The sequence below is a fragment of the Malus domestica genome, chromosome 11, assembly GCF_042453785.1.
Source record: "Malus domestica chromosome 11, GDT2T_hap1".
Classification (NCBI taxonomy): domain Eukaryota; kingdom Viridiplantae; phylum Streptophyta; class Magnoliopsida; order Rosales; family Rosaceae; genus Malus; species Malus domestica.
The window spans coordinates 5222682-5246569 of NC_091671.1; the positions used below are offsets into that span (position 1 = coordinate 5222682).

General features: G+C 38.7%; 4 protein-coding genes across 4 annotated transcripts; 1 reads left to right on the forward strand and 3 right to left on the reverse strand.

The window, feature by feature from the left end:
• Positions 1 to 1027: 1027 nt before the first annotated feature.
• On the forward strand, positions 1028 to 1465 carry LOC139189392 (uncharacterized). The gene has a single exon (XM_070808338.1). It carries the CDS (start codon positions 1028 to 1030, stop codon positions 1463 to 1465), a length of 438 nt encoding a protein of 145 aa, XP_070664439.1.
• Positions 1466 to 3188: 1723 nt separating this feature from the next.
• Positions 3189 to 6408, reverse strand: LOC103447314 (UDP-glycosyltransferase 87A1-like). The gene is made up of 2 exons (XM_008386513.4): positions 5422 to 6408; positions 3189 to 4462 (listed from the first exon to the last, which is right to left on the reverse strand). Exons 1-2 carry the CDS (start codon positions 5912 to 5914, stop codon positions 3588 to 3590), a joined length of 1368 nt encoding a protein of 455 aa, XP_008384735.2. The 5' UTR covers positions 5915 to 6408; the 3' UTR covers positions 3189 to 3587.
• A 955-nt stretch (positions 6409 to 7363) lies between these two features.
• On the reverse strand, positions 7364 to 10555 carry LOC103412791 (UDP-glycosyltransferase 87A1-like). The gene is made up of 3 exons (XM_029088164.2): positions 10040 to 10555; positions 8534 to 9034; positions 7364 to 8450 (listed from the first exon to the last, which is right to left on the reverse strand). Exons 1-3 carry the CDS (start codon positions 10494 to 10496, stop codon positions 7531 to 7533), a joined length of 1878 nt encoding a protein of 625 aa, XP_028943997.1. The 5' UTR covers positions 10497 to 10555; the 3' UTR covers positions 7364 to 7530.
• Positions 10556 to 12584: 2029 nt separating this feature from the next.
• On the reverse strand, positions 12585 to 22115 carry LOC103422775 (UDP-glycosyltransferase 87A1-like). The gene is made up of 2 exons (XM_070808772.1): positions 21519 to 22115; positions 12585 to 13795 (listed from the first exon to the last, which is right to left on the reverse strand). The coding sequence occupies exons 1-2, from the start codon at positions 22009 to 22011 to the stop codon at positions 13416 to 13418; spliced, it is 873 nt and encodes a 290-aa protein (XP_070664873.1). The 5' UTR covers positions 22012 to 22115; the 3' UTR covers positions 12585 to 13415.
• Positions 22116 to 23888: the final 1773 nt, after the last annotated feature.

Below are 23888 nucleotides of genomic sequence, written 5' to 3' on the forward strand. Positions count from 1 at the left end.
TTGCTCTTTCTTGGATGCCAAAAAATGGGGTAGGGCCTCTTGGGCTTGGAGTAGCCTTCTTATGGGTCGTGATCTTCTTATTAATGGAACTCACTGGCAAATTATGGGAGGTCAGGATGTGAGAGTCTGGGTTGATCGATGGTTACCCTTCATTCCTTTAGAGCGTCCTTCTCCGCTTGGTGAGGCTATGGTGACTAGAAACCTTCATGTTAGCTCGCTTATTTTCCCTCAGTCTCGTGATTGGGATATCATTTTTCTACTTCCTTTCCTTTCGATGGCTGACCAAGAGGCAATTGAAGGTACGCCTATTGGGGATATTAGTAGACGAGATCGTTTGATTTGGGCTGCAACAAAAAATGGTAGGTACACGGTAAAATCTGGGTATAGATGGTTGCAATCAAGGTCTCTGAGCATGAGAGATCATCGCCTACCTCTTGTTCGATCTATCCCGGAGAAGCTGTGGAATTGTATATGGAAGGTCGATGTTCCACCAAAGATCCGCCATTTTCTATGGAACTCTATGCACAATATCGTGGCAACTAAAGCGAATCTGTACAAGAGGCGGTCTACCACTTCCCCCACCTGTCCTATTTGCTTGGGCGATGACGAAATTGTTGAACATTTATTCCTTGTCTGCCCGTGGGTTCAAGCTGTTTGGTTTAGAGGGGTTTTGGGTTATAAGATAAACAGGCTGGCTATTAACTCATGGATAAGTTGGTTGCATGATATTTTTAATCCTAATATTGGTAATTCTGTTGAGTTATTATGAATCCAAAGGATGGTGGCTTACATTTGTTGGTATATTTGGAAAGCCAGGTGTGCTTTTGTGTTTAACCAGGTGCGAATCAACCCATTAAATGTTGTTTTGGCAATCTCTAATGCGGTGAGGTCTTTCCTGGCTGTTTCCAACGATTCGGTGGTTTCTAGGGTTTAGGAGTGTGTCGGCCAGGCTCCAGGCCGAGCCACTTTTTGGGTTCCTCCTCCTCCTCCTTTCACTAAAATAAATGTTGATGCCAGCTGGTTCAAGATGTCGTGTTTGGGGTTTGTGGGAGTGGTTTTACGAGACACTGAGGCTCATTTCATTGCGGTAGCTCGATACCACATTCGGGCCCCATGTGCTGTAGTTGCCGAAGATTTGGCTTTGCTTCGCGGATGTGAACTGGGTGCAGCTTTGGGTTTTTCTGAGGTAATCCTGGAATCTGACTCTTCCGAGGCGATTTCTTGCCTCTCAAATTCTATGAAGAATGGCAGTTGGGAGGCTAGTCCTACATTAGAAAGGGTGAAGCTCTTGGGGGAAGACTTTCAGAACTGTCGCTGGTCTTGGGTCCCAAGATCAGCCAATATGGCGGTTAATGCTCTTACGTCGCGTGATTTTGCGGAGCTGTGTGATGTTGTTTGGGTCGATAGGCCACCATCTTCACTGGTTTTTGTTTTAAACAATGATGGTCTTCCATGTCCTCATTAGCTGTAGGTGGTAGTGTAGGGGGTGACGTTTTTGCCTAGTGGAAGCGTCTCTGTTTGTAACTCTTTACACTGCCTTCCTTACTTTTTCTTGTCTGTTGTTTGCCTCTTTGTTGACTATCTTGTTTCCTCTCTAGCCTCTGTGCCCTGGAATACTATTTCCTTGTTCTTCAAAAAAACAAAACAAAACAAAACAAAACAAGAAATGCTCAATCCTCACGCACACCCTCTGCGAAATGTCTAATGAAGGCCTTCATGTTGGTATGAGATGATCCACCTTCTGCAATGGCATCATGACATAATTGCGTAAGTTCTCTGTCTCTCCTCATTTCCTTCCCTTCATCATTTCCAAATCCATAAACTTCTTCACTAACCCTGCAATCTCCTCTCTTGTCACCAAATGGTCAATTTTATCCTCAACCTTCCTCACCCTCCATCCAACCCTCCAATCCTCCACAATGAGGTTACTATTCATTCCTTGATCAAGTAGTATAGCTAAGGTTACAAAGGGAGCACCAGCAAAAACACCTTCCGTAACCGAGTTCTATCCACAATGACTCGAAACACCCCCCCCCCCAAAAAAAAACCCTCGAATGGCACAAAATCCTCAATTGATCACACCAAGGCACTACCAACCCCATGTGGTGACCGTAACCGAGTTCCATCCACAATGACTAGAAACACCACTCCTCCCCACACAAATACTCGAATGGCACAAAACGCTCAATTGGTCACAGCAAGGCACTACCAATCCCATGTCACGACAAACCTCCTTTATCCTTTCGGTTTCCCCATGAACCGAACGCCACTCTTGCGGAAGCCGGCTGCATGCTAGAAACTGAAAGGAAACTTCCCATGGCAAGGTACAAAATGGATACAGGAAAATAAGCAAGGGTCTCGAAGAGACGAGGGATAGAACCTGTGAATCGCTCAACCAAAGGCAACAGAACTCGCTCGACCGCTAATCGTGAATTCGTTCACACGACCAAGTCAAACACTTGATTTGAGAAGGAGGAAAATACTCTCTTCAGTTGCACAAAACAATATATTTGTAATTAATCAAGTCTCCCAAATGCTTGTATTACATCATAAGAGACACCATAATCTAGATGAACTTAACAAATTCCCAAGTAATTAAAATAGACAGCCTTTATTATTTCCAAAGCATGGTAGTGGTCTTCAAATTGTTTTCTTCAAGGCCTGCCTCCCGAATAAAAAACTGAGCTACAAGGTTGTGAGTCTAGCCATTGGAATAGTTAGCATCACACGTTTATTTCCCTGATCTGTTAACAATGCAAAATTGTTGTTTTAATAGCAAAGTTCCACAATAAACACGAAATCTTAAAACGAAATGTTAGACGGACAACACGAGGATGTGTTACTGTCATATACGTAAAACTATTAGTTGACACTCACTATTATCTTAAGAAAAATGTTCTCTAGCTGCACGTTTGCTCAATTCAACACTACTGTCATTAGAAGTTGTGGTAGCGACACTCAGAAGATGGCACTCTCACCGGTGATGTGATACAACCAAATTGCAGTGTGCAATCTTCTTACTTGTTGATTGTATCCATATATGGAAGCTAGAACTTAAAAATAAGTCCTCCAGGGATTTTAAAGCTTGCAGCGGCCATGCCTAACTGCTTTTTATACAGTTTGGTTGTGCCAGACCCGTTCAAAGTGAAACAGGAAACACCCTCATATGAAACATAATAAGAACATAATTCTCAAGAAAATGGGAGTTTGGAAAGTTTCCAATTTTTATTACTCCACAAATGAATTTGATCCCAATTGATCCCAGGTTTGGTACAAACTGGGGTCCCAACCAAACTGGAAACACCCTCAGATGAAACACAATTGAGTATTTTAGAGTGCCGATAGCAGCGCCTTAAATAAAACCGAAAGTGCAAAATCAGATACAAACAGCAACAACAAAGTCTTATCTCACTAAGTGGAGTCAGTTGGCAAAGCTAGAGCAAACATTCCACATAGTTGAGAATGCACTTGAAGTACAACCCCTTGCACCGACACTTTGTATTTTCATCGACGCACAAGACAAATCACTACAAGCTTTGCACCGTCTTTTGAGAACTAGCAACAACAAGATTCAGTGTGCTCAATGCTTATGCATGGCCTTGAAAAATGTCTCCAACGAAGGCATTGATGTTCGTTTGAGATGATCCGCCTTCTTCAATAGCATCATGACATATCTGTTTAAGTTCTCTGGCCCTTCTCCTCATTTCTCTCCCTTCATCGTCCTCCAAATCCATAAACTTCTGCGCCAGCCCAGCAATCTCCTCGCTTGTCACCAAATGGTCCCTTTTGTCCTCAGCCTTCCTCAACCTCCACCCAACTTTCCAATCCTCCACAATCAGCTTACTAACCATGCCTTGATCCATACCTAACGGAAAGGTCAGAAACGGGACACCAACAAAAACAGCTTCCCTAACTGAGTTCCAACCGCAATGTGTCAAAAACCCACCAACACTAGAATGGCACAAAACCCTCAATTGTTCACACCAAGGCACTACCAAACCCATGTCGCCACAAGCATCTTTTAACCTGTCCGTTTCCCCACGGGCCACCCATATGAACCGAACCCTACTCAAGCGCAAACCGCCTGCAATCTCATCCATTTGGGCACCTGAAAATGAAAGAAAACTTCCCATGGAGATGTACAGAACAGAGCTGCAAGGTTGAGAATCTAGCCATTGTAGATAGTCGATTCCAGCACTCGGGTGATCATTAGATTTGATGTAGGGTATTAATGGACCAATTGTGTAAATGGGTAGTGAGAATATTGATCTTAAAACGTCGATGACTTGGGGTTCAAGCTCATAGATGGAGGGGAATAAGAGATATTGTGCTTTAGGCACCCATGAGAAATCTTCAAGGATGTGGTGGAGAATGTTTGGGAAGATTCCACTAATGAAAGGCAGGTCTGCTAGTCGTGTTGAAGAAACACCTGGGATGTAGTCCACACGTTCATTTCCTCTCTCTATAAACACACAGGAGAGCAAAAAAAATTAGAAAACGACATGGAGGGCACAAAATTGTGACCCATGCGGTGAAAAACTTCCTTACAAACTCATGAACTTTGTTGTTAAGACTTAAGCATGCTCGATATAGTCCAAATCGAACTTTGCATCCTAATTTTGAGCAAGTTAACCCACGTGCGTGCACGGGTTAACATGTTATTTTAAGACGTTGAAGCTATTAAAATGACCGTTTCACCATTCCACATGAGACACACACTGGTAAAACTTAAAAAGCGAACAAAATTAAAAGACAAAATGGACGGCACATAATTGTGACCCATGTGGTGAAAAAGATTCCTAGTACAAACTGAACTTTGTGGTTAAGCATGCTCGATCTAATCCAAATCGAACTTTGTATCCTAATTTTGAGAATTTAACCGGACCTGGATCTCCTTCGGATCCAAAAGGATCTGAGTTCATTAATCAAAGAATCCAGATCGTTGAAATTTGATACAACGACTACAATTATTATAAATTTAGAGATGTTCTCTGTTTGTAGCATTTGAATCAAATTTCAATAACTCGGGTTCATTGATTAGTGAGCTCAGATTCCTTGGAACCGGAAGGGATCCAGTTCCAATTTAACCCATGTGGACATCATGTGCAAAGGTGAAAAGATCATTTTAAGATGTATAAGCTTGTTAATTTATATCTTAAAACTTCCTTGAAAATATCGCTTCACCCTTCTACAGGAAGCACACACTGGTAAAACTTAGTAGTGGACAAAATTAGATTGTAAGGTTTGATATGGAAGTCGAAAGTTTTTCAGAATTTCCTTATCTTTACTAAATATTAGTTCTAAAAACAATTTCATCAAAAATATTTTTAATTATTTTAAAAATATATCTAAACGAAAACACGCGTTCATAAAAATTAAAAAATCAAATAAATAAATAAAAAAAGTGACAGAGACACTAACCTAACAAGTCAACCGGGAGGTGCCCGTTTTCTGCTAAAAGATGAAAATGTTGGAAAAAGGAGAAAAAGGACGCCGGCATCGGCCAAAACGACGCCGCCGGGATACTCCTCCGGTTCCCGACACGGACCGCCCAAGGCAGGAAAGTGTCGGCCACGATCAGGCTCGGCGGAGGCTCGAGGCGATCCATGAGCCGCTCGAATGGGGCCTCCATCTTGGTCATGATGGCTTCGATGAAGCTGTCCATGTCGGCGGCGCGGACCAGCTCCGACGGAACCACGTTGGGAATCGTGGCGAGTCGGATGTTGTCCGGGGTGACTTCGGATCCGATGAAACCGAACCACTCCTCCGTGACGACGAAGGTGATGAGGATGTCAGTCTTTTGTGAAGTCAGTAGCTTGCAGAGGTTCATCATCGGGTTGATGTGGCCCCGACCGGGATACGGCACGGCCACCACGTGGCAGATAGGGCCTGTCTGGTCTTTGGTGGAGTTCATGTCTGGGTTTAAGAAGACGACGACCTAACTCTGTAGTTGTATATAACTTATAAGTGGTTATATAGAGATAGATATATACAGAGCAGAAATAAGGCAATTACATCTGAAATTAAGTTTCCAACTCTCCATCGTTGGCTTGGCTTGCTTGATTTGATCAAAATTCTCTCTTTTTATGAAAGCTTGCTTGATTTGATAGAAATATTCTTTTTATTTTATTTTATTTTATTTTATTTTTTTAATGAAATCGATGGTATTGCGCAATATTAGTACAAAAAGAAATTCTAAGGAAGTTTTTCAACAATAAGACTTTTCATGGATTCTATAACATTTAATATTTTTTAGAACTATTTTTTACTTTATTTCAGACCGTTAGAGTGAAAATCGACTTTAAACTATGAAGTGACAGAAAATTCATAACAAGCATCTTTTTGGAAATAGTCCTTTTAAAATTTCTCTTTTAGCACAGAATGGAGAACACAAAGGTCACTCCATTACAATTGATGAACATCCTCCAAGATCGCATCGGCTAGACAGCCGGGAGGTGCATCTAACCAAATACAAGGACTAACAGCTCCAAGGGCATAACGAACTAAATGATGAGCAACATTATTGGCTTGACGACTGACGTGGGTATAATCTGAAACAAATAGCTTGTGATCGAACAAAGGCGACTATAAGTTTTTCACGAAGAATTGTTAATTTCTTTGTTTTGTATGAATAGTTAAATCAATTTTAAATTAAAGTATTTTTCTATATTAATTTTTAAAATATGATAAAGAGAATCAACAATATCAACTATTACGTTCATATTATGAAAGATGTTGCATTAATGAGGAAGGAGATCTTTCCCCTTTAATAAGAATGAGCTCTCCAATAAGAATGTGTGCACCATCCTTCCTAATAGCACTTAGAACGTGAACAAATTTCTTTGTTCAATCATGTATAGCATGTCAAGTTCATTTTTTCTTTGTTAGATAGTGTAGATGTTATACTGCCAAACTTTTAAAACCCTTTTAAAATCTTGAAAATTTCAATTGAATATACTGTCCATTAAACCTGTGATTCATGTTCACATAGTAAATACTGAGCCAGGTATGAACACTTAAAGCAAACAAGTGCATGGGTGGATCCACATAGAAACCAGTGGTCCCGGACGCTCTTGAGGTCGGAAAAATGCTAGTGAAGGTCTTCTATGGACTCTTTAGATGTCTAGTATGAAAATTTTTTGTGTCAACCATTTAATTAATGCATGTTTGTCATATCTCGATACCACTCTGCATGACGCGTCGATATCTATTGGCAAGATGCATCGCTCGACAACACTTGGTAGATCTCAACATCTACGTAGCATACCTCGACAAAGGACGATAGAAACACCAAGTGCTCCACGAATTATGAATCTGCCACTGAACAAGTGACTACAAGTTTTAAACACTTCCATAAGAAACATCAACAAAAAATTGAGTTTTATTTGATAGAAAAGGAGTTAAGAGCACACATTGGAAGGAAACTTATTTAGATACTACACTATTTTACATACAAGATACAAGGCTAATTTGCATACTGAACCTCCAAGCCCAAGTAGATATATACCACGCACAGCCGTGTTAAATATATCATGGATAAGGAACTTGTGTCTCCGTTTGAAGATTGCAGGTAGCTTTGCCAATATCCCTGATAAAATCATCAAGATTTGTATCAGATGAACCTCCTTTTGCAATCGCTCGGTGACACAAATCTCCGAGCTCTTTCGCTCTTCTCCTCATTTCAATCCCATCACTGCTTTCAGGATCCATAAATCTCTTCACAAGCTCAGCAACCTCTTCTCTTGTCATCAACTTTTCATCATGTACCTCTGATTTAACCCTACTGCCAATCTTCCACCCTTCAACTATTTGCCGGCTGTTTGGAATTTGATCGAGAAAAAGAGGAAAAGTAAGCATTGGGACACCGGCGAAAACAGCTTCTAAAGTCGAATTCCATCCACAATGTGACCAAAAACCACCCACAGAAGAATGGCACAACACTTTAAGTTGCTCACACCATGGCACCACCAACCCCGTACCATCACTACCACTGTAGCTCTCACTCAATCGAGCCGCCTCTCCCCGCGCAACCCACAAGAACCGAACCCCGCTACGCTTCAGCCCGGCTGCGATTTCATCCATCTGCATGTTTGAAACCGAAAGAAAACTCCCCAATGAGATGTACAAGACAGAGGCTATTGGTTGGGAATCAAGCCATTTCATATAGTCAATGCCATTGTCACCAACTGACACAGAGGAATTCTTTCCAAGCTCCAAGTAAGGTATGGCAGGACCAATGGGGTACACAGGGAATGGGAATTCCGCCTGTAAAGAGTGGAAGGTTTCAGGTTCGAGCTCATGAAATGAAGTGAACAGAAGACACTGAGCTTTTGGAACCCATGAAATGCATTCCACAGCAAGCTTCATGACTTTCGGGTCGGTTCTTCGAAACACTTCTCCAAGGTCTGCTAAATCAGATGAAGAAATCCCTGGAATTTGGTCTCCAGAATCTATCACATATAAACAGAAAACCCAATTTCCATATTAATTTCAATTTGTGTTATATAAATATATATGCAAAATATTTACTTACCAAAACATTCAAGTGGGATGTCCTTGTTTTGTGAGAAAATATTGAAACGGTGCAGCATTGACAAGAAGGTGGCTGGCATAGTCCACAGCAAGGCCACCGGAATATTCCTCCGAATCCCAACCCCGACTCCCCACCGGACCTCTATATCAGCTATGACGGCTGTGGCCGGCGGGTCGAGCTGGCTGAGGAGGAGCTCGAAGGGAGCTTCCATCTTGGTCATGACAGCTTCGTAGAAGCCAGGGAAGTCGGCGGCTTTTAGCCGCTCGGCGGGGATGACGTTTGGGATGGTGGAGAATCGGATGTTGTCGGGTTTTGGGTCGGAGCCGATGAAGCTCAGCCACTCTTCGGTGATGATGAAGGTGACAAGGAGTTGAGGGTTTTTGGAAGCTAGTAACTTGCAGAGGTTCATCATGGGGTTGATGTGGCCTCGGCCGGGGAACGGCATCGCCGCCACATGGCCGACGGTAGTTGAGTCAACGTTGAAGTGATCCATTAGATGTTCTACTTTGATAGTTTGATAAAGAGAATGAGCTTATGGCTTATGGCTTATGGCTTTAAGAAGAGAAACTTGGCAATATTTTAAGACTCCATTAAGCACTCATGTATAATATAACCTATATGTTAACCTATACGACAATAAGATAGGATTTCACTCAGGAAAATGGTAGGGACACCAACTATTTAGATTAAATTTTATAAATTATATGACGTGGTTGTTGATGATTGGATTATTAAATGTTTATTAACGTGCATATTTTCACTTAGTGATACATGATTTACAAATTTGGTCTAAAAAGTTAATCTACCTAGCATTACTCTTTCACTTAACATGCACCTATATTGTTATATATTCTAATTTATCATGCAATAAAGTGAGTATTGATCTTGAACTAAAAATTCGTGAGTATTGGTCTCTGAACTTGTTATAATGCGGAGCGATGCTCCTTTTTGACTAACTCTATTAGAACTTTCATCCAAAACAAAGGGTTTAAAGAGAAAAAAACATAGATGAGAGTTCTAATAGAGTTAACCAAAAGTATAATTGCTCAAAATTATAACAAATTCATGTACGAATACTCATGGATTTTTAGTTCAGAAAGCAAAAGCTCCAATTATAAATTCATAGACAAATACTCACGTATTTTTAGTTCAGAAATCTAAGCTCTAATTAGACCAAAAATCAAAGACGATTGTTCCAATTAACTTAAAAAGAAGTCAAATTGTCATGCAGTTCAAGTCTAAAATTTCTTATACAAGTAGTGTCATTCTCGTCGCTTGAAAGTTCTTGGAATTTAAATTTCTCATATATGAACAAAATATGAACTTAAAACGCGATCATATTGTCATGAAATTAAAAATTTTCATATATAAGTGTGAAATTAGCTTAAAAAGTTGAGCATCAAAGTTGTTTCTCGTCTCTGAGGCATTTTATCATTCATTTTGTGTCCACTCTCAAAAGTGTAATTTTAACTAGTCATATTCGACCTAAACAGAAAACAAACATACCTAACAGATTCAGCTCCCTATTCCGGAAGAGGAGATGAAAAAACGATGCCGATGGAGTCGAAAGTGAAGCCACCGGAATATCTCTCCGGCGGCCGGCGGGAACCGCCCAAAGAAGCTCGATGTCGGCTATAATGGTGGCCACTGGAGGCTGAATTCGATCGAGTAATCGTTCAAACGGAGCTCCCATCTTTGTCATTACGGCGTCGTAGAAAGCGGGATAGTTAGCGCCGCGGACTAGCTCGGACGGAAGGACGTTGGGGATGGTGCTAAAGCGGATGTTATCGGGTTTCGGTTCGGGTCCTATGAATCCAAGCCACTCTTCGGTGACGACGACGGTGATTAGAATGTCGTTTTTCTTTGCGGCTAGTAATTTGCAGAGGTTGATCATGGGGTTGACGTGGCCTCTGCCGGGATACGGCATCGCCACCACATGGCAGACTTTGGAGGTGGCGTCCATTTGTCTTGAGGTGGTGCTCACCACGACACCACCTTTTATAAATGCTTTTAACCGAATTTTTTTTGGGGAAATTAGGTAGAACCTATATTTTAATAAGGATAATGTACTACTCACACACTCTCTTAATGACCGTGAGATTGAATGAATTGAAAATAAAAATCAATAACAAAAGATTAACAAAGATATGTGAGAGGTAAACATAAGTGTATCAATAACATTTTCTTTTAATAAAACTTCAACCAAATTCTAAATCGTTTATTCTTTTTTGAGTTTCTGCTCTCATTTTTCACTAGTTATTTGAAGAGGGTTTTGATGGTTTTTAATTAGAATGATCATGTCACTCCCTTCGAGTGTTCTAAAATTCAGCCTAGGCGCTAGGCGGAGACCAACCGCCGCGATTAAGTCTTAATCGGTTGCAAAATCGAAGAAAGTATTAGACAGACGTTGGGCGGGATTTGGCAGGTCTAGGCGGAGCTATGTAGGTCTGCGTGGGGTTGGATGGGGCCAGGCGGACTCTAGTCGGCAATATCTGAAGACGCCAAAACCAGGAAAAATTTCAAATCTGGAAAAGCTGTGTTGCAGATCGCGAGGAAGAAGATGACTGGTGGGAACCACCATTTTTTTTCAATTTAAATGGACGAATTAGGAATTTATGGTCCCACCATACTATTTTATGTTCTTTTATTTCTTTTTTTTTGTTGGGTCAAGATTCTTTTGTTTCTTTTCTCATCCAAATCAATCATCATTTTTTTTTTTTTAACATATTTTTGTTTTGTTTTATTATTCCTTTTTCTTTTAAGACCATTTATATTAAAAATCCTAACATGACATATATATTATTTATATAATAAATTTAAATTTTATATTAAATTAACATAAATCCACCTAGGACCCATCTAGCCGTCTAGGCGCTAGCCCCTTCTCGCTGCCCGATTAGTGCCTATCATCTTTTAGAATTCGTTACTGTATGTCCAATTTACGCTCGGCGCTCCTCAATGTCTCCAAAGTAAATTTTTTTAACTCTTTTGACGGTCTTCGTGCTTCCTTCTCAAAACAATTGCCTTTAAGTTCTACTCTTATCGCTACTCAGTACTACGGTCTGATGATATTCCTCTTTACTTGTAAGTCAGAGGTCTTAGGTTCGAATCTCGTGGATGACAAATTTGATACCAAATTAAGTTGCCCATTATGTGGCTTAGCCCAACTCCTCATTCTCTTAGTGTAAAATATATCGTTGTACTAAAAAAAAAAATTCTATTCTTATCATATTAAAATATTTCATCAAATTACTATGCATTTTTTATGAAGATTAAAAAAGGATTAAAGTCATGAATGAAGAATGAGCACTTTTTTGTATGAGTACTAAAAGGTATTGTACCCTGTGACTCTCCTTACGGAATAGGGCGGCACCATTGATTGGGGTATTGGCCATTTTATCTAAAGTGAAATTTTATGGCCATTAGTACTACTAGAAACATAAGCAGCGTCGAAAACTATTTCATGTATAACAAAAATCAAATACATGTGGTACAATGTGAAAGGAATAGTTTGCTCACGTGGTTAAATTTTGGGTATACTGTATGTTCAATTTATACAGGCGCTCCTCAACGTTTCTAAAGTAAAGATGTTAACCATTTCGTTGATTATCTAGCTTCATTCTCCAGAGGATCACTACTACAAAAGGGCCTTATAGTGTTAGTAGGTGGTGTCGGTTTAATATAATATAGTGGCGGACAAGACAGTTGCGACACTAAGGTTCTAGATTTTCTTATCAAATTAAAAAATGTCATCAAATTATCATGCACTTTTCTAATGAGGATTTAAAAAGGATTAAAGTCATGAAAGAAGAATAAGCACTTTGATGAAGGAATAGTTTGCTCACGTGGTTATATTTAGGGTATTCTATCACTATATTTAATTGAAAAATCCACTAGGGATAAAATTTGATTTCAATTTTTAACCAAATAATAGAATTTATTTGTTCATGGATTAATTTCACTTTCACGACATGCACAAACCTAGTTTGTGTTACACGTATTTGTACAAATTCATTGTTTTTTCGATGCATTTTTTATAGGAAATAAAACATTCAAGAGTAAAACCTTTAATACATCTGTTCTGAGTACAATCAAATAAGAAAGCGTTTCTAATAGCAGTAGCTAAGGACTTAATCTAAATATGAATATCATGAATAGAATATCTTGAGTTTATAATAGCGTTAGCAAAAAAATTCAACTATCGATAGACATTCACCCAAGATATTACTTATTACATATATCACAACCCAACTGCAAAAAGAAAATAAACTCCTCATTCATATTGATACCTCCAGTTATAATTTTGTATATTACAATTGTCTTGAAAAGCAAGCAAGCATGTGTAGCAGCTACCACATTCCTCAGCTTAATGGCACGCAATTAATTATGTCCTTGTGAAATATCCTTAAGAAAAGCATCAAGGTTTCTATCAGATGAGCCACCATTGACTATTGCACCTCGACAAATCTCTTGAAGTTGTTTAGCTCTTTCCCTCAAATCCTTCCCCTCCTCGCTTTCCACATCCATAAACTTCTTCACAAGTTCTGCAATTTCCTCGCTACTCACAACAAGTTCGACCCCCACCTTCTTCTTCACCCGGTATCCAATCCTCCAATCTTCCACAATCTGCTTACCGTTAGGAATTTGATCCCAAAGTATAGGGAAAGTAAGAATTGGAAGACCAGCATAAACAGCTTCCAAAGTTGAATTCCAGCCACAATGTGACCAAAACCCGCCAATCGAATCGTGACACAAAACCCTCAATTGGTCACACCAAGGCACCACCAAACCCAAATCACCAACACAATCTCTCAACTCACAAGTATCTCCACGAGCCACCCAAAAAACCCTAACACCACTACTTTTCACCCCAGCAACAATTTCATCCATTTGGGATTTCGAAACTGAGGAAACTTCCCATGGAGATGTACAAAACAGACTTTTTGGGTTGAGAATCTAGCCAATGCAGATAATCGATGTCGTTTTGATTAGTGGTAAGTGTTTTTGAAAGTTCAAAGTGAGGTATGCTTGGGCCAATAGGGTAGATAGCGAAAGCAAACTTGGCTTTGATGGCTTCAAAGGCTTGCGGATCAAGCTCATAGACTGAACTAAACAAAAGATACTGTGCTTCTACTACCTGAGAAACTGCTTCAAGGGGCTTCTGGAGGGCTTTTGGATCGTCTACAAAAAACTTTGCGGGTAGATCTGCAATGCATGTGGCGCTGACTCCAGGAATGTATTCTATTATCTCATCTCCATGCTCTGTAATTTTCACATCACATTGAATATAAAATTTTACGTTGTACAACATTATTATATTGTATATCAAGCAAGAAAAATTGCTTCTTCTTTAACAAAAACATAAAATTGCACCAAGAATACTCGTTATAAATTTATGAGAGACTTTTTAGTGTGCCAGGAACACGGTCCGGTACATAAAATGTATTAGAAGTTCGTATTTTTTTTTCAGGTCTCCAAACAGATATTATGACGTTTGGTGTACCTGGCCGTGTTTCCAATACACAAAAATTCTCCTTGGGTAGATCCTAAAAGAGCATACATATTATAAATGATATCATGCTATGTTACAGTTGAAAATTACTAAATTAACCAATACAAATTTTTCATAAGAATGTGTAAAGCTCGCAAATGCATCAGCTTCTTTATAAATTAGAGAAAGGCTTTATGCAATTATTTCTGGTTACCAATTTTATGTTGTGCACTTATTAGACAACAAGTGTCTTAAGAAGTATATGAATAAATATATTATAGTGTCTGAGGCTAAAGAAGAATCTAATGTGTATTATACCATATTGTAGAGACAAATTAAAGACCAAGGCATATTAAATTGATAAGGTCATGGTAAAATTCATTATAAATTTAGCTGAACTGGTGTCATGGTTCAATTACTATACTATTAATATTAATGTTAGAAATCTCTATAAACATTAAGTTTAATATTTTTCGGCTGCAGTGTTATCAAGGGCGAATAAAAGCCCTGACCAACAAACTTATTCGTGTTTGACTATGTTGCGTAACTCCGAGTATAGTTTACTCTGGAAAGATTGGCGAGTTAAAGTTATATTACACGAAAAAGAAGCAAAGGAAGAAAAGTTTTAAGTATTTTACTCTAACGTGATTAAAGACTTGAGTGAAATAAACTTAGAAAAGCATCTCCTAAGGCATCTAAGTCATTCTAGAGGTAAGTGGCGCATTTTGCCCTACATCCAGCTTTTCAACTAAGAATTCAGAAGTTTGACTAGAGGTCTAAAATATGGTTCAGAACTCAGGAATATCAAATTTTTTAGAGACAAACAAGTAGGACTAGCTGGACTTGGTTAGCTCCAGATCAACAAGCAATTCAAAGGTCATTTCAATTCACATTCTAGAAAGGTCATTTTGGAAGGATTCGCTCATGGTCCATTGTGCTATCCATACTCAAGCGGAGCACATTTTGGAAGCATAGTTAGGGTATTTGTGGGACCATTATTTTCTACATTTTTGACACGTGGCACTCAGGATGGTTAGACTGAACGAAAATCTCTCAAAGTAAGATGGAAGCTACATGGGTATTCCAAGTCAAACCACCACATGCTATGGCAGTGTGGGACGACTCCATTAGCTCTAAGGCCATTGAAGATATTACTTGTCTGGCAAGTAAAGAAAACCCTAATTCGTGTAAAATTAGGATATCTATAGATTAGACAATGTAATCATAATCTTGGAAGAATTGGGTATCTTACCCTAGATTCCCTCATAGATAGTCTCTTGATTTAATGGGAATTACTCTCAAGGTCTCTATAAAATACTATAGCCTTGGTATTTATCAAGGGACTTCTCTCTGACTGTTTCTATTTCTCTCATACACACCGTTCGTCTACGTAGGCATGGATAAGCATCTCCTATACACGTTGTGCCATAGATTATTCGTCAATGATATATTCAATGTATAGCACATCATACATACTCTTTTCTAGAACACCCATTGTTTGATTCTCATTCTTGAAGATATGTACATAGTCCAATATGGATTAACCCCCCCCCACACCCCCCCCCCCCCCCCAAAAAAAAATTCAGTTCATTCAACCGTTGTTGTTATTCATGGGCAACTTGTTGTACCAGGTTGCATTCCCGTATACAGAAAATAGTTACAAGAATGAGATGAGAGTCCAGATGCTTGATGAACACAAAATAAGAAGAGCAATTTTTACAGTGCTTTAAATTTTGGCCCTTACAATTCATGATTCCTAGATAAAAATACATCTACATATAAACGTCCAATAAAAAACCCAAATTTAAAATCTGCAGCCATATCGGAACACTATTGACCTACTAATACAATTTATTTACACTCATGCCACTTTCTCAAATCCCTAAATTTATTCCAAATTAAAAGTTGTAGAAAAAAGTGAAATAAAATATATATACTGTTGTATTGCACTAATTGTATCCATATGATACCAAAAGTTTACCTTTTTTGTGATATATATATTTTGCATTAATTGGGAAGTAAATTAATTTGCTCCAATTACTAAAAAAAAGTATACTAAATTTGTATTATATATTTTGAATCAAATAACACTTCTCTAACTTGTGCATAAATTATTTTTCATGTATTGTTACATATATTAGGCACGTTTTATTGTTGTATAAATATAGGTATAGAAGAGAATGCTTTGAATAATAATATATTCTTCTCAATAAGAGGAACTTATAGGGGTACAACCCTAACATAAAAGGAAAGAAAACTAATTACAAGTTATTACATGGGATTACATATCAATTAGGGATCCTACCTAAAATACAAAAGTCAACACTCTCCCTCAAGTTGGTGCATATATGTCGCTCATGCCCAACCTGTGTAAGAAACTTGAAAACTTGTGACTCGAAACAGCTTTTGTGAGGATATCTGCCAACTGATCTTCTGTTCTTATCGCCGGTACTTCAATTATTTTCCTTTCCAATTTTTCTTTGATGAAGAACCGATCAACTTCAACATGCTTTGTTCTATCATGTTGTACCGGATTATGTGCAATGTCACGAGCAACTTTATTATCACAAAATAATTTCATGGGCTGATCATGTTGTATACCCAAATCGCTTAACAGAAGCTTAAGCCACAAAATTTCACAAATCCCCAAAGCCATACCTTTGTATTCTGCTTCTGCACTGGAACGGGCAACCACATTCTGTTTCTTATTTCTCCATGTAACCAAGTTACCCCCAACAAACGTAAAGTAACCTGATGTTGAGCGTCTATCATCAATGGAACCTGCCCAGTCTGCATCAGTATAACCTTCAACACTAAAGTGATTATTCCTCTTAAACAAAATTCCTTTGCCCGGACTTCCCTTCAAATATCGCAATATTCTCATCACGGCATTCATATGTTGTTCTCCAGGATCATGCATGTATTGACTCACTACACTCAAGGCATAAGCAAGGTCCGGTCTTGTGTGTGCCAAATACATCAAACGGCCTACTAACCTTTGGTATCTTCCTTTGTCAACTGGTACTTGATTAGGATAAACACTAAGCTTCAATCCTTCTTCTAATGGTGTAGCTACTGGCTGACAAGCTGACATGCCAGTTTCGTGCAACAAATCAATAATATACTTCCTCTGAGACAAGAAAATTCCAGAACTGTTTCTCGACACCTCAATCCCTAAAAAATATTTCAGGGATCCAAGGTCCTTCATTTCAAATTCTGTAGACAGGTATCTTTGCAAGGCCCCACGTTCTTCCGGATCATTACCTGTTACCACCATATCGTCTACATACACAATAAGTGCAGTAAGCTTCCCATTCTGTCTTTTCAGGAACAAAGTATGATCAGAGTTACTTTGTATGTAACCGAATGCTCTCATAGATTTTGTGAATCTTCCGAACCATGCTCGAGGAGACTGCTTCAAGCCATACAAGGATTTCTTCAACCTGCACACTTTTCTTTTGTATTTATCTGAAGCATTACATCCCGGTGGAAGATCCATATAAATCTCTTCTGTCAAGTCTCCATGCAAGAAGGCGTTCTTCACATCGAACTGTTGTAAATGCCAATTAAGATTTGCAGCCAATGACAACAAAACACGAACTGTGTTGATCTTGGCTACAGGTGAAAATGTATATGTGTAGTCGATTCCATATTTTTGAGTGTATCCTTTTGCTACCAGTCTTGCCTTGAAACGATCCACCGTCCCATCTGCTTTGTATTTCACAGTATAGACCCATTTGCATCCCACAGGTTTCTTACCTGCTGGCAAATCTGTGATTTCCCAGGTAGCATTCTTCTTCAAAGACTTCAACTCTTCATTCATTGCTACTTGCCAACGTGGATCAGTTAAAGCCTCATGCACACTGTTAGGAATAGATACAGTAGATAATTGATGCACAAACGACTTATTTGATTCTGACAGGTGACTGGTAGACACATAATTACTTAACGAGTATAACACATTAGACTCAGGGTTGGGCTTACTCACTGGATACCTAGTTTTGCATTTAGGGTCGGCTTCATGAGTAAGTTTAGGAATACCTCGGTTGACGCGATCAGGGAGACGACGTGGTGGTGGTGCATCCGGGATCGAAGACGATTGATTATGGTTATTGGGACTCAAGATCGACTGTGAGGTAGCTGGCGACACAGGGCTGTCCGGTGGTGAGGAAACTGGCAGTGAGCTATCAGGCAGTGAGTTATCTGGCGATGTCGACTCGTCCCTTTCAAGGTTTTCAACATTGTTTCCATGTGAATGATCACCACTTGTCTCCAAGACATTACCACTTAATTCCAATTCATTCACATCATTATTTTCGTGTGAATGATCACCACTTATTTCCAAGACATCACCACTTAAATCCAAATCATTCACTCTATCTATATCTGAAATAGTATAATCAAGAGTTTGAACTTTTTTCTGATTCTCCCCCTGAAGTGAAAACTCGGGATTGGCAAAGTACATATCATTCTCATGAAACGCAACATCCATAGTGACAAACAACTTATTCGTCGGTGGGTGATAACAACGGTATCCTTTCTGCCTTGATGCATACCCCACAAACACATATCGTAAGGCTCGAGGTTCAAGCTTACTTCGTTGTTGTTTCTGAAGATGAACGAATGCCACACAACCAAACACATGAGGTGGAAGATTAGGGACTACAGGAGCATCAACATGTGAAGAAAGTGCCTGAAGGGGTGTCTGAAAATCAACCGATCGGGATGGAACACGATTAATAAGATACGCAGCTGAGGTGAGAGCTTCTCCCCAATAGGATAACGGGAGACGAGCCTCGAGTAAGGAAGCACGAACAACCTCCAGAAGCTGACGGTTCTTGCGTTCGGCAACCCCATTTTGTTGTGGAGTATATGGACATGTAGTTTGATGAACAATCCCATAATGATCAAGAAAGGCACGAAGTTCAGAGTTAACATATTCGCCACCATTATCACTCCTGAGAACCTGTATTTGTGACTTATATTGTACTTGTACCATTTTGTAAAACTATTGAAACAAAGAAGTAACTTCACCTTTGGATTTCATCAAACAAACCCAAGTCATACGTGTGCAGTCATCAATAAAAGTAACGAACCAATGAGCACCACTAAATGTAGCAGTTTTAGATGGACCCCAAACATCAGAACGAATTAACATAAATGGAACAGAACTTTTATTCAAACTGGATGGAAACGAAGCACGATGACTTTTAGCTAGTTCACAAACACCACATTTAAAGCTAGAAACATCATGCTTACCAAAGAGGCTAGGAAACAACCTCCGTAGATAGCCGAAAGAAGCATGTCCAAGTCGACGATGCCACAACCAAACCTCCGAAGCTTTATTCCTATCCCCCGGATTTCCTTCCACTGCAAGAGCTTGAGTCAACATTCGAGAACTGTTTGATGTCAGCTCCAAGTAGTAGAGCTTCCCTTTCCTAATACCATAACCAATCGTCTTGCAAGTCCGAATATCCTTAAAAACACAAAAAGAAGGCCAAAAAATCACAAGGCAATGCAGGACGACAGTTATTTGAGCAACAGATAATAAATTATAGTCAAGAGAAGGCACAACAAGTATGGTATCAAGACTAAGGGTATCTGAAAGGGAGACGGTTCCTTCCCCGATAACAGGGGCAGGATTACCATTGGCGACACTGACGACAGTTTTGGTGGATGGTTTTAGGGTTTCTACCTGTCTAGAATCACAAGTCATATGTTCAGTAGCACCAGAATCAATTATCCATGTATTATTCGTAACAGAGGTAGAAACCTTTAAAGCCTTACCATTGTTACCTGTATTAGCAGAATCACAAGTCCAGACTGCCATTCCCAAGCAACTTCAATCAATACGTCACTCGGTGATTGATAAAGCCCAAATTTCCAAGCAAACCAAGCCCAAGAAGCTTCAATTTTTCACGGCTTCAGATCAAATCAGAAGCAAATAGGCCAATTGGTCTGTCGTGTCACACAACAGAGAGTCAAACGATTCGATGAATTCGAATCAGCAACGACGGCGTCGCTCGCTGTTCGTTTCGAATTCAGAGAGGGTAGCAACGACAACAGTCGCTCGCTGATCGAGGTCGACGCACCACACACGGCTGAGCCGCAACAGTGCTATCACAGCTATGGGGTAATTTTTTTCTTTTTTTTTCCGACCTGGCTCTGATGCCAAGAAGAGAATGCTTTGAATAATAATATATTCTTCTCAATAAGAGGAACTTATAGGTGTACAACCCTAACATAAAAGGAAAGAAAACTAATTACAAGTGATTACATGGGATTACATATCAATTAGGGATCCTACCTAAAATACAAAAGTCAACAGGTATGACATAATATTTTTCAATATAATACATCAAATTATATTTCTTCTTGTTATGGGTAAATTATTCTCCATGTATTAGTGAAAAAAAAAGATATTATATTACACACGGGGTATAATTTTTTGTAGGTAAATTATTGGAAATTAATTTGTAGGTAGGTAAATTAATTTGTTCCAATTATATAAAAATATATATATACTACACCTAGATTATATATATATATATATATTTTGAGAAAACCTAGATTATATATTTTGAATCAAATAACATTTTTGTATACATGGTAGGTAAATTATTTTTCATGTATTATTACATATATTAGCCTATTAGGGACGTTTTTTGGTAAAAATATATAAAGTAATATGTATATGATTGTTTGTAGGTAAAAGATAAAATCAAAAGCATGATCCAATTCCTAAGTTTATGCAATATTTTGTTGTTGGTATACAATATCTTGCATAATTGGAAATGAACATTTCCAATAGTAGGTAGGTAAATTAATATGGTCTAATTATATAAACACACACACACACACATATATATATATATATACACATTTTGAATCAAATAACATTTTTGTATATGGTAGGTAAATTACTTTTTTTTTTATGTATTATTACATATATTAGGTTTTTTTTTTTTTTTTTGTAAAAATATATATATATGAACTCATAATGCCAGATACATAGAATTAAGCCAACAATTCAATATTTGATATTAATATGCAATGAATTTTTTAACATTAATGTCTTATTTTTCTTTTTGCAAAATTATTAACTCTCTCCTTACAATCTGCATAGAATTAATTGTGCACATCAAATATGCAATAGGGGTATTTTAGGCATCTAAAAATGTAAAATGTGTAAAGTAATATGTAATTAATGAATTCACTTAGGTGGATCCTAGTCACTGGAATTTTTTTTTTTTTTGTGTAAAAAAATTATGTTGGGTTTTATATGAAAAAATTTGAATTTGAAGGGTTAAGTCAGATTTTCAGTTATTTATATTCTAGATTTTGTAATCAGTCTTAGTTATTATATCTTTTATTAAGAAAGTCTTAGTTATTATATCTTTTATTAAGAAAATCTGATTAAATATTGAATTATAAGACACTATAAAGTAACTTTAGAACATACTCCACTAATGATCGTGGTAATTGTACACGCACCTGAGACATCGAGAGGGGAGTGGCCATTTTCTTTGAACAGCTCAAAGTGATGCAACAATGAGAACATCGTCGGCGACTGGGTCCAAAGCGAAGCCACCGGAATATTCCTCCTAATCCCGATCCTCAAAGCCCAAACAAGGAAGGTATCAGCAACTATGGCGGTCACCGGCTGCTCGAGCCCATCCATAAGCTGCTCAACCGGAGCTTCCAGCTTGGTCCACACAGCTTCCGCAAACGCGGCAAAGTGGTTCGCGCGACCGTGCTCTGAGGGTAGGACGTTAGGTATGGTGGCTAATCGGATGTTGTCGGGTTTTGGGTCGGACTCGATCAGCCCGTGCCACTCTTCGGTGACGACGAAGGTGATGAGCAGTTGAGGGTTTTTTGAAGATAGTAGCTTGCAGAGGTTCATCATGGGGTTGATGTGGCCTCTTCCAGGAGTGGGCAAAGCCACCACGTGGCAGACTGTGATTGGCTCAACTTCCCCTGTGCCCATTTCTCCCTTGTATGAAGATTGAATATTGAAGCTTTGGAGCTATTGCCATCCCTTCTTATGTATAATATGCAAGTTGACTGAAGGGTCATGGGGAGCTGCTTGCGTGAAACTCTTTGAAGACAAAAATACCCTCATGGTCGCCATGAGTGTAACAAGTGTGTAAAAAGTATTTGTGATTGACGCTTTGTCCAATTAATCTTGGAAAGCGATTCTCCTGATTCTTTCTTCATAATCCACCAAATTCAAAAATTCAGGCTGTTGAAATTTGATTTTACGGCTACAAACAGGGGCCCAATTTAAAAGTTATATTAACTTTAGTCGTTGAATCAAATTTCAACAATCCGGATTCCCGAACTTGATGGATTATAAGAAATGGATCCGAAGATGATCTCTTTCCATTAATCTTTTTCAAAAGTATATAAAAGGAATTTTCAATTGACTCTTTTTAAATAGTCATTTTCAAATTTCTTTCGTATGTCTTTGTAACGCACATGTTGTAGAAAATGCGGATCGTTTTTCTTGACAAAGTGAGTAGAAAATTCGATGTTAGGGCAAGCATGAGCCATGCCTTTCAACCCACGTGGGATCTAGAAGTTGACACCCAAATGTAAACTTGAAAAGTAATTTTTTTTTGTTGGAAATTTGAAAAGTAACATTAAGAAAACTAAAAAGTAATGCTAGGCAGATTAAACTAGCAAACTAAATGATGTGTCACTAATAAAAATAAATAAACACGTTAATCAATAGTTAATAATAATTCAATTATTAACTTTCATTTTAATTTATTAAATTTAGTCAACAAATGTAGTCACCATAACATTATCCAAAACTAAAATGGATCCACCTCTTCTTCTTATCCAGCAACCTTAGATCCCAATAGGTTGACGGAGAACAACACCACGTACCTCTCCACTGGAAACTCCCACCTCGATCACTTCGTCAACATCGTGACGAGAAGCTCCCGCAAGCCTGGGCCTACAAGGTGCGGAGGACCCAACGGGTGGAGTGGAGGAAAAGGAAAAGGAAAATAAAATATTAAAGAGAAAAACCTTTAGTATATCCATTCTCGGTACAATTAAATAAGAAAAGCGTTTCTAAGAGCAGTAGATAAGCAACACCTATCCCAAATATGGAACCGGATCCTCTCCGGATCCAAGAGATCTGAGTACACTAATTAATGCATATAGGCTATTGAAATTAGATCAAACGACTACAAACAGAGAGTTTATCTGAAAGTTATAATAATTGTAGTTGTTGGATCAAATTTCAATTGTCTGGATACATTGATTAGTGGGCACATATCTTTTTGAATCCGGAGGGGATCCAGTTCCCCCAATTATGAATATCTTGAATACAATATCTTAAGTTTATAATATTTTTTTTAGTACATATAACACAACCGAACCCAAATCACCAACACAATCTCTCCACTCAGAAGCATCTCCACGAGCCACCCAAAAAACCCTAACACAACTACTTTTCACCGCAGCAGCAATTTCATCCATTTGGGATTTCGAAACTGATCGGAAACTTCCCCTGGAGATGTACAAAACTGACTTTTTGGGTTGAGAATCTAGCCAATGCAGATAATCGATGTCGTTTTGATTAGTGGGAAGAGTTTTTGAAAGTTCAAAGTGAGGTATGGATGGGCCAGTAGGGTAGATAGGGAAAGCAAACGTGGCTTTGAAGGCTTCAAAGACTTGCGGATCAAGCTCGTAGACTGAAGTGAACAAAAGATACTGTGCTTTCTCTACTACTTGAGCAACTGCTTCAAGGGCCTTGGGGACGACATTTTGATGGTCTGCAAAAAACGCTGGAGATAGATCTGCAAGCTTGTGGTGCTGACTCCAGGAATGTATTCTACCATCTCATCTCCA